Source organism: Podarcis gaigeae (assembly GCF_964106915.1).
Source record: "Podarcis gaigeae genome assembly, chromosome: 4".
Taxonomy (NCBI): domain Eukaryota; kingdom Metazoa; phylum Chordata; class Lepidosauria; order Squamata; family Lacertidae; genus Podarcis; species Podarcis gaigeae.
The window spans coordinates 90746647-90759540 of NC_139677.1; the positions used below are offsets into that span (position 1 = coordinate 90746647).

Below are 12894 nucleotides of genomic sequence, written 5' to 3' on the forward strand. Positions count from 1 at the left end.
GTCCATGTTTCACAGGCATACAGTAAGGTTGGTAGTACAATAGCTTTGTAAACAAGCATTTTGGTTTCCCTGTGAATGTCTCAGACACTCTGCACTTCAATTGGGAGAAAGCCGCACTTGCAGAGCTCAGAGCTCAGCTCTGCAACTTCTTGTACCAGTGTGCTTGCCTACACCCCCCCCTTTCCCACTCAGCCACCCACATCCCAATCAGGGCTCCTGTGACCTGCCTTTCAGGCAGACATTCAACTGGAGCTCCCCCCCCCCCCCCTGGAAATGGCCCCGCTGAAATCCATGCCTAGAACTAAATCGGATGTGGAGAACCTTTGGTCTATATGTTGCTAGACTCCCATCAGCCCCAAAGAGCACAGCCAGTGGCCAGGGAGTACATCTGGAGGACCAAAGGTTCCCCCTAGTCTGGCCTGAATACAACATGTTAGGCATGCTTTAAGCCCATGGATTTGAACCGGCGCAAGAAGGACTATTGCGTTCGGGTCTTAGGCAAAGTGGAGCAGGTTATCTCCCAACTGTTGACTTCAAGGGGGGGGGGGGAGCCCTTAAATGAAACACACAATTAAGAATATTGTAGCTCATGTAAACCCAACAAAACATGTCTTTCCCGTATCACTCTCTACAGCTGCAACACGCGCTGTAACCTTCCAATACTTTGACTTCAGACCCCAAAGGCTCACTCCTCCATTGACTCCTGAGGCAGATGGATGCCAACTATTCCACCTTTGCTCCAAGGTCAAGAATGGTCAAACATGGTTCTCTCCCCCTGCTCCATTTTTAACACCATAATCATGGGAGGCAAGTTAGGCTGAGACGGTGACAAGCCCAAGTTCACCCACTGAACTTCATGGCTGAGGGGGGACTTTAACCCAGCTCCAGTACTCTAACCACTATGCCACACTTACTTACTTCCAAGCAAACCTGCATCGGGTAGTATTGTAAAATCATTTTTTAATAGAGCTGGGTAAACTCACTGCATAGGACTATAACCAAGGCTTTCTAGCTGAATGCACATTTTGAGGTTAAGGCTTCAGAAATGCTACCATGGGGAACGCCAGCTACCAGATTCTCCATGTCTTTGTTCATGCTGTGTGCTTTCCGTGTGCTGGACTAGGCCTGGGAAAAGCATAGTTAAAATATGTATGGTCCCTGTGTGCTGCCACTTGCTTCTGAAGTGACATCACATAGAAGACATCCAAATATAATGCAAATACATCTGATAAACTAAAATGGTATGTGGGGTTTCTATAAGCATACTTACAATCTTGGATATCTTGAGAATCCCATAGGATAAGGTACAAACGATGCACTTTCCCACCAAACACACCATGATTTGGCAAATAGGCTTAGTTCTAGCAAAAACACAGCTTCCCAAACAGATTTTGAAATTCAGCAGCTGGCCACACGGTATGAGGAGTCACAATCCCACTGAGCATGAGAAAGGACCACAGCTCAGTTCCAATAACATGCTCTGAATGCAAAAGGTCCCAGGCTCAATTTCTGGAATCTCTATTTAAAAGCATATTACTAATCAGCTGAGACAATGCTGAGCTAGACAGACTAGCAGTTCAACTCAGTAAAAAGCAGGCAGTAGTGAGCCCCACTCACAGTCTCAAAGAAATGCCAACATATACATGCAATTAAATTTTTTAAAGGACAGTGTCGGTTTTCCTGAAAGTGCTCTAGCTTCTACACAATCCCTCAGTGACACACATACAATTACTCATTTCCCCTTAATACAGACCTTTAGATATTTAGCTGCACTGTATTTCTGAAAGCTGTTAGTATCCAAAGTACTGTGCTGCTCTTAATCAACCCACAAATCATTGCAACGAACCTTGCAGCTGAAGACCTGATCACGTTTCACTGTGTTAAATATTTTATTTTTAAATAAGACTCACAGCAGAATTACAGTATACTGTATTTCAAGTGTTACCTGTATTTAAGTTCAGTTACATTCCATTTCACTTTTCATGCGGTTTTCAAACATTAACAAGTACCTCACAAAAAATAAAAAAATCTTTAAAGTGAAGTTTGATATCATCTGTATTTGTCGTTTCATACAATAATAAATACTCCAGTTCTCTCTGTTACAACTTACTAGTGCTTTACAGCTTTCAGTTACAGTAGATCTTCGCAATTTTGCACTACTTAAAGACGTACTACAAAATTCCTTTTTCTACACTACACCTTTAAAACGGTTTCAGACCTGCTTATTAGTCACAGCTCCCAACCACAGAATGGCAGTTGCAGTTTGAGATAAAACTGGCAATCATTTTCCAGTGAAGCCTCAGCACTGACAAAACTACAAGTCACGGTGTTCTTTTGGGAGAAATTGTCACATTTAAACTGGTTCCTAAGCAGTTTAAATTTGTAGTGCAACCTTAAGATGGTGATCTGCTAGCCACTTTAATTAGCATACTACTAACGTAAAATGGCTTGGATGTCAAATCTTGAAACATTTATTTAGAGGTGCCGTTAGAACAGCAGAATGTGTAGCCTAATGCTAAGCACCAGTAATCAGTTCAGAAAACTAAACCTGCCTATTACAATTACAATGAGGCTTACTTTCTAGTAAGTTAGGGAAATTATTTTACTGATTTTAGCAGGAACTATGTGATTATATGGAGCAAAGTCTGCTGATAAATGAACAATGAAAATTACTAGTAATTTTCTGGTCAATTCAAGTAGTTTATAGACCACATTGGAGTGCCGCACACACAGCCACATTTAGTCAATAAGTTCAAGTCTGTAAGTAGTAATCAGAACTGGGTCTTTGGACTACAAAATTAAGGACTGTTGGTTTCAATATGCAAGCCACTTTGCTCCAGAGTTCCCTCGCTGATCTACCACTGATGATTGTTTGTCTATTTCAGAGTTAAGTGGGTTTTAACTTACAAGTTTCGGATTGTAGCCTTTAGGCCACTTATTCAAGAACAGCCTCAGTGAATCGAGTTATGAGGTAATATCACATTACCACCCAATGTCAGTGGGTCTGACTTTTAATTTAGGGCTAATTCACACAAGACATTCAAAAGGAGCAAACACAGTGTTTACATGTATGTCAATTCATACATTACCCATTGACACTGTACATGAAATTGAGAACCTATTTGTACCAATTTCTATCTGGTACAAGTCAATATGATTTATAGGGGGGGAATTACATGTAGCCGTAGAGAGACAACACCTACTGTTTACATGAACTTTTTCAAACTTGTATTTTAGAAGTATTATGTGAACCAGCCCCAAATATCTTTGGAATGGATAAAACCTCTGTTTGTGTCTACAGGCTACTTCTCGTTCATAAATGACATCCAGCTCATCCCTGTCCATTATATGAAAATGTAACAAAGGAAGAAAGTACATGAATTACCAAGTTCTGAAATCTCATAGTGCCACTTCTGGATAATGTTTTCTGCTCCCGGGTTTGCTTCTGAAAAAATCAATCGCTGTTAAGCATCCACGTAACTTTCAACAATTGAATTCATCAGTAGGATTGAATGAGGATTCAAATCCTGCTCACACAGCCATCAAATAAATAATGTCATCCCAGCATATTATTTCCATTCATTCACGTTATCCCTTTAAAAAGCAAAATCTGAGCACATAAAATGTTATGGTTTGAAGGTAGGCAGACAAGGTATATTATATATTGCACCAGACACTGAAATCTGACCATCACATTGCACTTTTTGATTTCAGGGTAGCCCAGTTTTTAATAGCTGAGAAAGTATTTTTCCTCTGTTGATGGGCAGCTGCTAACCTCATTACAACTGCCTGGAGGCTGTACGGGTTTCTTTCTGCTCAAGCACAGCCCCTGTAAGTCAGCAGAGAGGTCTCAGTAATTCTCAATGGTTTTAAAAGGAAAAAACAAAACACCCCAAATGTTTCAAACAATGCTGGTTCCCAACTCCTGTGTATTCCCATGCTTTGGGATATGAGATTGACAGATGAGAGTACTTCTCCCACGTTAAGTTCTCAATGGCCCCAAGATATTTAGGATTCCTCCAAAGCTTTTCAAGTAAAAGTGGAAATGTTTCACAAGTTTAAGGGTAGAGTGGTTTATAGTATAAAAATAATGACATCGTAACAAAACGAGACCTCATTTCAGCATCTCACAGAGTAAAGCTACACCAAAGAGGTGGGGTTGAAAGCACCGACTTTTGAGTGCAATTACAAAGAGAACTTCTTACAAAGGCGCTGGCAGTGTGTGTGTTTCGACATTCAAACGTATGCAACTTCTAAGAATCGGACGCAGAATTTGTGCAACTTTCGACAATCTCAAACAGGTAGTGATATATATCAGTTCTCCTGGCAATATCGTACGCTGTCTCGTCCAAGTTGTTCTTGAGATTTGGCTTTAGGTAGCGATTCATGAGCAAGAGTTCGAGGGTTTCCTTGCTCTCCCGGTTCCCTGCTGCAAGGTGAAGTGGAGTCAGCAAGCCATTGGTCTGAGCATTGATATCTGCCCCATGCTGGAGCAAGAACGATGCTATCTTGGTGTTGTTCCACTTGCAGGCACTGTGCAGGGGAGTCCAGCTATCCACTGTCAAGGCATGGACATCCGCGCCGTGGGCAATCAGTTCCCGTACAACTTCCAAGTGCCCGTTATAGGCAGCCCGGTGGAGAGGGGTATAGAAATCTTCATCCTGGACATTTACTGGAGCAAGGTTTTGAGACAGGAGCCTTTGCACCGTGCTGAGCTGCAGGGGTGAAGAGACAAATAAGTTTCAGCAAGCCTGCAAGCTAGACGCATTGCTTTTACAGCAAGAGTAGAACTGAAGACATTGAACCAATACTTTGCTTGGCTATAAACCTCAGTCAAATTTATTCTCTCTCAGCTTAATGATGTGACCTGTCCTGGACTATGTGTGATCACCGCCTGAGACCCTTTTTCGTGTGCTTCCCCCATGAGAGGGCCAGAGCATGGCAACACAGAAAAGGCCTTTTTTGCAGTGGCTCCCCAGTTTGTGGGATGTTCTCCCCCACGAGACTCGCCTGGTTCCTTCATTACATATCTTTAGGTGCCAGAGGAAAATGTTTCTCTTCAACCAGGCGTTCGGCTCATTAACATTCTATGGCTTTTTGAATGTGTTCCTTGGGAGGGGAATTATTGGTTTGTTTGCTTCAGTTTTTATTATGCATTTCATGTTTTCGTTTTGTATTTTTATGTTGTGAATTGCCCTGTGATCTTCGGATGAAGGGTGGTATTCAAAATTATTTAATAAATAGTAATAATGGAACACAGAGTTGACTTAGATATGATGTTTTTGCCCCATCTCTCCTGGAAGGGCTTTGGAGTGATATACAGTGGTACCTTGGGTTACAGACACTTCAGGTTACAGACTCCACTAACCCAGATATAGTACCTCGGGTTAAGAGCTTTGCTTCAGAATGAGAACAGAAATCGCGCAGCAGTGGCCCAGTAGCAGTGGGAGGCCCCATTAGCTGAAGTGGTGCTTCAGGTTAAGAACAGTTTCAGGTTAAGAACGGACCTCCAGAACGAATTAAGTTCTTACCCTGAGGTACCACTGTACATGGGTCTTCCCTTCCTTTTCCCCCCCTTACAACTGGATGTATGGAGAGAAAGAGTGATTGGCCCGAGATCACCGAACGAGGTTTAAGGCAGAGTGGGGATCTGAACCTGGGTCTCTCTGTTCCTAGCCTGACACTCTATCCACCACATTCCATCGGATCTCTATTGTGCAAGAGCTCTTGCCGGGACAGAGTGAAGTAATACTAAAACCTCTTAAGAGAATTGCTTTGATTATAGCACACAATAAACAAGGATGTTTATTGGCCTTGACTTCTGTGCAAAACCACTTAAGCAGCATGGAGATGAAACATCAAATCCCACTTCGCAACTACAGTGGTACCTCAGGTACCACAAACGCTTCAGGTTACAGACTCCGCTAACCCAGAAAAAGTGCTTCAGGTTAAGAACTTTGCTTCAGGATGAGAACAGAAATCGTGCTCCGGCGGTGCGGCAGCAGCAGGAGGCCCCATTAGCTAAAGTGGTGCTTCAGGTTAAGAACAGTTTCAGGTTAAGTATGGACCTCCAGAACGAATTAAGTACTTAACCCGGGGTACCACTGTACAGTTTTTCTGCATAGCAGGAAGCATGCCACAGTGCCCCAATTCTGACAATAATCCAGGGCTTCACTAAACTTTATTTATGAAGCTAGGAATGGGTACCAGGTCTGAGCAACCCTCGGTTCCCTCACTGTACCCTGGTTTTGATTAGATGTTCCTGGTTAGTATTCAGCCAGAAAAAAAAGTCTTCACTGGGGTACTGTGACTTAGGGTTAACAAATCAGGAAAATAGCTTAAAAGAATCCAGTTCTTGGATAATATTTAAGTTAGCATCCACTGTGGTGCTCATCCTTTAGTTGGGTGGGGGCCAAGGCAGGGAGGTAGGCCTATTGCACTCTTAGATGAGCTTTTTACGAATTTTGTATTGTATAGTTTGCTAGATCTTTGCCTTCTAATTTATTTTATCTGTTGGTATTGTATCCAATTAAAGCATTTTGAGACTTTTTTTTTTGTACAAAGTGCCTAACAAATGTAATGAATCGTTCATTTGTGATAATAATAAATCATCAACAACTTTGTGCCAAAGCCAGAACATGATGAGAGGAGGGAGAACGGAAAGGAAGAGCGCTCAGCTTTGGCACTCATTATCAGCTTCATAAATCATGAAGCCTGGAATGATTGTCCACATCAGGTTGAAGAAATTTAGGTTTCTGGCACAACACACACAGCCCCAATATGAATTTCCGAAATGTGATTATGAAATGGCTTACTCTATTTTTTTCTGCTGCCCAAAGCAGAAGCTTATCTGGGTTGTTTTCCAGCTTCTTCTCTTGAGCCTGGTACCATTCCTCGGTTTTTTCTTCCTGATCTTCATCGTCAGAATCTCCAGACCAAAGACTCTGTGTTCCTGTGGGGATCAGGTGCCGGTGGGTCTCCAACAATTCAAGCTGGTTAAAGCTCTCAGGAAAATCTCTATAATCTTTTGCATCCTCCTCTATGTTCTTCTCTGAGGATTTCCCACTTTCATTCATTCTGCAGACTTGAGTTCTCAAGCCCCAATTTACACGTGAAATAGTTCCTCCTTCTCTTCTTCTAGCTCATTTCAGCTCCTGATTGTTCATCATGAGATTTTACAAGCACATAGAAACAGCTAGCAAAGGCTAGTGGCATAGATTGCATTAACATCATGGCAACCTTTAGAGAAAGAAAAATTAAGAAATGATTAATACAGTGACCAGTACACACAAAAAAGATATAAGTTCTTGGCATTTAATGCTAAAAAAAATATAAAAATTGTGGCCGTGCAGGAGCAAAAAAAAGGAATCCTTCTGCTCTCAAATCCCGACTTATATCAGACCTTACGCCTCCTATGAAAGGTCAGCTAAAGTGAATAGGTATTGTAGAAGACGGCATTTTATGGCATCACACAAAGCTTAGTCATTTTGTTAGATATCTTCGAGAGCATTGTGTAGCGAGACTGTGGCAATTACCGTATTTTTCGCTCTATAAGACACACAAGACGCACCTAGTTTTTGGAGGAGGAAAACAAGGGGAAAAAATATTCTGAATCTCAGAAGCCAGAACAGCAAGAGGGATCGCTGAACAGTGAAAGCTGCAATCCCTCTTGCTGTTCTGGCTTCTGGGATAGCTGCGCAGTCTGCATTCGCTCCGTAAGACGCACACACATTTCCCCTTACTTTTTAGGAGGGAAAAAGTGAGTTGTATAGAGCAAAAAATATGGTATGTCCAAACTTAGGCCAGTAAGATTTCCTCCCTGTCCTTCCCAATCTTATTATTACTATTACTGATTAATTTACATGCCCCTATCTATTTTTAAGTAAACCAAACAAGGAGGCTTACAAATATGAAGACAGCTATATAATAAAATCAAGGAAAAAACTATGGTTCAAGTTCACAACAAAATACAAACAATCTTGAAAGGGCTGCAAAATACATAGTCAAAACATTCCAAAAGCAGTAAAAGAGTCTTATGGCAGTGTAAAGAGTAACCAATTTATTAGGGAATGAGTCTTAGTGTAATACAGTGCACTTCATCAGATGCATTAGCCAGTGTGATTAACAGTCTACTTGTTTTGTTCCCCTCCGATATCGCTGTAGACAAACTCATAATACCATAATGCATTTGATGAAATGGGACTGTGGCTCATGAAAACCTATGGCAGCCTTCCCCAAACTGCTGACCTTCTTTTTTTGTACTAATACTCCCATAATGCAATTAGCCATGCAAGCTAATTGGAGGGGCGGGGGAATCTGACAGGCTTCCCCCAGAATCTGGGGGAAGGCTATCTCACATAATAGATCTGTCAGTCTTTACGATGCCACAAAGCTATATATTATAATAAAATCAGACTCCTACAGAAGATTGCTTGAATAGAATAGTCACTGCCACCTGTCTAAGAAGCAGACCGCGAGGGGATCAGTTAAAATTCTCTTGGGATGCTGTTCGAAATCCTGGGCACTGCAGCCGACAAGGTCAGTTAGCTACCCATGTGCCTTGCCTCAGAGCCAGGACCTGAAGGAAGGATTCTCAAGTAGAGGAAATATACGATCTCAACTTGAAGAATCATAGAATCATAGAGTTGGAAGAGACCACAAGGGCCATCGAGTCCAACCCCCTGCCAAGCAGGAAACACCATCAGAGCACTCCTGACATATGGTTGTCAAGCCTCTGCTTAAAGACCTCCAAAGAAGGAGACTCCACCACACTCCTTGGCAGCAAATTCCACTGTCTAACAGCTCTTACTGTCAGGAAGTTCTTCCTAATGTTTAGGTGGAATCTTCTTTCTTGTAGTTTGAATCCATTGCTCCGTGTCCGCTTCTCTGGAGCAGCAGAAAACAACCTTTCTCCCTCCTCTATGTGACATCCTTTTATATATTTGAACATGGCTATCATATCACCCCTTAACCTCCTCTTCTCCAGGCTAAACATGCCCAGCTCCCTTAGCCGTTCCTCATAAGGCATCGTTTTCCGGCCTTTGACCATTTTGGTTGCCCTCCTCTGGACACGTTCCAGTTTGTCAGTGTCCTTCTTGAACTGTGGTGCCCAGAACTGGACACAGTACTCCAGGTGAGGTCTGACCAGAGCAGAATTCAGTGGCACTATTACTTCCCTTGATCTAGATGCTATACTCCTATTGATGCAGCCCAGAATTGCATTGGCTCCCCCCCCCCCCCATTGGATCCCTTCCAGTTGGGATTCACTGAAATTGCCTTGGTCACACTGTTTGATGCTTTCCGGCAGGCTAGGGTTAGAAGTACTGTTTTGGGGGAACAGGAGGCGGGCAGCTGTGGAGGACTCCCTGGTCCTGAATGGGTTAACTGTGCCCCTGAAGGACTAGGTATGCAGCCTCTGGCAATTGTGTAGAAGAGGGATTTCAGCAGGTACAGCTTGTCACTCAAAACTTCACGCACTAAAATACCCTCTGCACTGTGGCTTAAACCACCGAGTCTAGGACTTGCCGATCAGCAGGTCGACGGTTTGAATCCCTGTGACGGGGTGAGCTCCTGTTGTTCAGTCCCAGCTCCTGCCCACCTAGCAGTTCTAAAGCACATCGAAGTGCAAGTAGATAAATAGGTACCACTCCGGCGGGAAGGTAAACGGCGTTTCCGTGCGCTGCTCTGGTTCGCCAGAAGCGGCTTAGTCATGCTGACCACATGACCCGGAAGCTGTACGCCGGCTCCCTTGGCCAATAAAGCGAGATGAGCACCGCAACCCCAGAGTCGTCCACGCCTGGACCTAATGGTCAGGGGTCCCTTTACCTTTACACAGTGGAAAATGAATGGTCCTCTTTTGCGGCTAGCTGCCCTAGCTCAGGGCACAAGAAGCCTGTACCTGCTTTGTATATTGTAAACAAAAACTATATTAAGCCTCAACAGGGCCGGCTTACCCATAGGCACTAGGGGTGTGCAGCACCCGGGCGCTGGGCTCTCAGGGGCGCAAGGCTAGGAGTCCAGGGATTGAAGAGCCAGGCCAGCTGCCAGCCGCTGCCAGGTGGAGCAGAGCCCTTCAGAGCGCCGCAGGCTTTTCTGCTGCTCTGAGGCAGTCAGCCGGCTCCACCCTCCTGCGCGCCTGGGATTGGTGGGCTGTCAAGAGGCGCGCCCAGCACACGCATGCTGCTCACATGAGGTGTGCAGCTTCCCTCCCAAGCCTCTGTGGGGATTGCTCTCCCATTGCAGCAGCATGGGAGAGAGTTGTGCACCCAAGCCGCTGTGGGGGTTGCTCTCTTCCCTCCACTCACAGTGGCATGGGAGAGAGTTGCATGCCCCCCAAAATCTCAACAACTTTGGCCTGCCCTCCCCCCAAATTGGGGGTGTTGCGCAGCTTTTTGCACCCCAGTGCCGCATATGCTAAAGACGGCCCCGAGCTTCAACATGCAAAACAATCGCCTAAGAATTGCTCACGGCTCTACCAGAAAGAAAGCTCTTTGGGTTGCAACCTTCACATTACTTATGCCAGAGCTAAAAAGTACACTGTGCTCTTTTCGGTGCCTGCTAAATAGCCGTCCCAGGTGCTTAGAAATGCTGACATGAGTTTTGATCTGATTTAGTGTTCTAACTTTTTGTTATAATGCACGGTAAATGTTCTCCTGATTTTATGCTTTCCGTAAACCACTTTGAGGTTTGTTACTTTGCTGGTAAAATCAAGCGGTGTATAAAATAAAAAATACCCAGCTGCATCCTGGTTTCCAAGGAAACTGACATTTGCGCTCCTCCGCTTGCAAAATCCCACTGCTCGCTGCAGCAACTCCCCTGTATCCTTACCTTGAGCAAGAAGTCCCATTGAACTCAACGGGGCTTAGCAGACACATGCCGTGATTCTCTCTCTCTCTTTTTTGCAACAAGCTGCAGCGCTCCAGAACCAGAAGCATCAGGTTTGCAAAGGCTGGCAAAATAAAAAGCAATTCATTAACCCATCATATTTAAAAAATAATAATAATTAATATCCCTTGCCTCCCCCCTTTTTTTGCAAGCGACGCCCGAAAGACGGAGCCCCTCGGCTGGCACCTCTGCAGGGCTTTCGCAGCAGCCCGCCTCGGACGCGCCGCGGGGAAAACTCACCCCCGCCTCCAGCCCGGGGAAGGGGCGGGGCCAAGGAATGACCGGCAGGAACCCCAGGCGCCGCGGGACTTCCGGCCTTCCTCGGGCCTTTCTTTCACCCTTGCTGCGGCTGCGCAGTGGGGATTGCCTGCAGTGCTTGGGGAACCGGGTTTAGAAGAGGAGAGGGGGCGTGGCCTGAAGCGTGCATTGGGTACGAAGGGAAAAGGAGGAGCTAGCTCGGAGGCAGGGGGCGGGGTTCAGGACGCTTGTCGCGAGATGGGCCTTGCCTTGCGCGTGCGCGCCTGGAAAGGGGCGGGGTTATTTCTCTCTCCTTCCTCGCTCCCAATAGCCGCGGCGCTATGGAAACTGGAGGCGTTGCGTCGTAGGCCGCGCGCCGGGAAGGAGGGTAAGAGCGCGGGATGCGTGAGGCGCCGCGTGAGGCGGCATCAGGGGAGCTGGGGCTCCGGTAGATGCTGCGGCCTAGTTCGCCCGTTCCCGCCCCCCGCGGGAGAAGTTTCGCTTTTAAAGTAGAATTCAGACATCTTCCCCATCCCCCACCCCCAAAATAGCCTGCGCCTCCAGGGAAAGAAAGGAAATAACTGGACCAAAAAGAAAAGGGTCTCTTCCCACGTGCAGGAGGCTGCGTGTCTTGCGTTACACGCTTGTTCCATTGATTCCTCCCTCACGTCGAGGCTGCAGTAGATTCCACAGAAGTGTAAGGGCCCACGGAAGTCATCTAGTCGTGCCCCCTGCAATGCAGGAAACATTTGCCCAATACGGGGCTCGAACTCATAGCCCTGACTGAGATTTAAGAGCAGGCATAGGCAAACTCGAAAGGGACGCGGGTGGCGCTGTGGGTTAAACCACAGAGCCTAGGACTTGCCGATCAGAAGGCTTGAATCCCCGCATCGGGGTAAGCTCCCGTTGCTCGGTCCCTGCTCCTGCCAACCTAGCAGTTTGAAAGCATATCAAAGTGCAAGTAGATAAATAGGTACCACTCCGGCGGGAAGGTAAACAGTGTTTCTGTGCACTGCTCTGGTTTGCCAGAAGTGGCTTAGTCATGCTGGCCATATGACCCAGAAGCTGTACACCGGCTCCCTCGGCCAGTAAAGCGAGATGAGCGCCGCAACCCCAGAGGCGGCCATGACTGGACCTAATGGACCTTTACCTTTACCTATAGGCAAACTCGGCCCTCCAGATGATTTTCGCCTACAACTCCCATCATTCCTAGCTAACAGGAACAGTGGTCAGAGATGATGGGAATTGTAGTCTTAAAACATCTGGAGGGCCAAGTTCGCTCTAGTACCCACGGAGCTACCCCAAGGAGTCATTTTCTACCCATAGAGGATGTTGCCTGCCGTGTCTCTCCATGAGTCTCTGCTTTGGCAAGTGCCTCTTTCCAGGGGAAAAGCAGCTGGTGTTTCTATTTGGGTGTGATCAATCTGTCACCCCGGGACTTAAGCAGAAACAGTTTGTTTGTTTGTTGCTTTCATTAGCCTCTTTCCTGCAGAGTGGCCCAAAGTGGCTTACCTGAAGGTTGGTTAAGAACCTTTGATGGAAATCTAAAAGCGCAGCTGAATAGATAAAAGGCAGTGCTAGAAGAGGTCACAGAGTGTGTACGGAGGGGGAAGGAGCCACCCGGAAGGCCTGATCTTGTATTTGCATCTTCCTCACCTCATGTGGTGGTTGCCTGCTGTGTCTCTTCATGATGCAGTGTTCTGGCTGTGCCGCTTCCTGAATAAGCCTCTGGCATCACCATGATCATTTGATCACCTTTCACATTAAGATTAA

General features: G+C 45.6%; 2 protein-coding genes across 6 annotated transcripts in view; one reads left to right on the forward strand and one right to left on the reverse strand.

Annotated features, from left to right (window-relative positions):
- Positions 1-1865: 1865 nt before the first annotated feature.
- Positions 1866-11237, reverse strand: ANKRD49 (ankyrin repeat domain 49). Its single transcript, XM_083737420.1, has 4 exons — positions 11125-11237; positions 10828-10948; positions 6816-7239; positions 1866-4715 (listed from the first exon to the last, which is right to left on the reverse strand). The coding sequence occupies exons 3-4, from the start codon at positions 7074-7076 to the stop codon at positions 4254-4256; spliced, it is 723 nt and encodes a 240-aa protein (XP_083593546.1). The 5' UTR covers positions 7077-7239; positions 10828-10948; positions 11125-11237; the 3' UTR covers positions 1866-4253.
- Positions 11238-11312: 75 nt separating this feature from the next.
- The window catches only part of MRE11 (MRE11 homolog, double strand break repair nuclease), a 30564-nt gene continuing 28982 nt past the window's right edge, over positions 11313-12894 (forward strand). The window contains exon 1 of one of the 5 annotated variants that reach the window (XM_083736640.1): positions 11313-11509. The gene's annotated coding sequence lies outside the window, so the exon portion shown is untranslated. The other 4 variants (XM_083736645.1, XM_083736644.1, XM_083736642.1 and 1 more) reach the window with 4 other exon arrangements.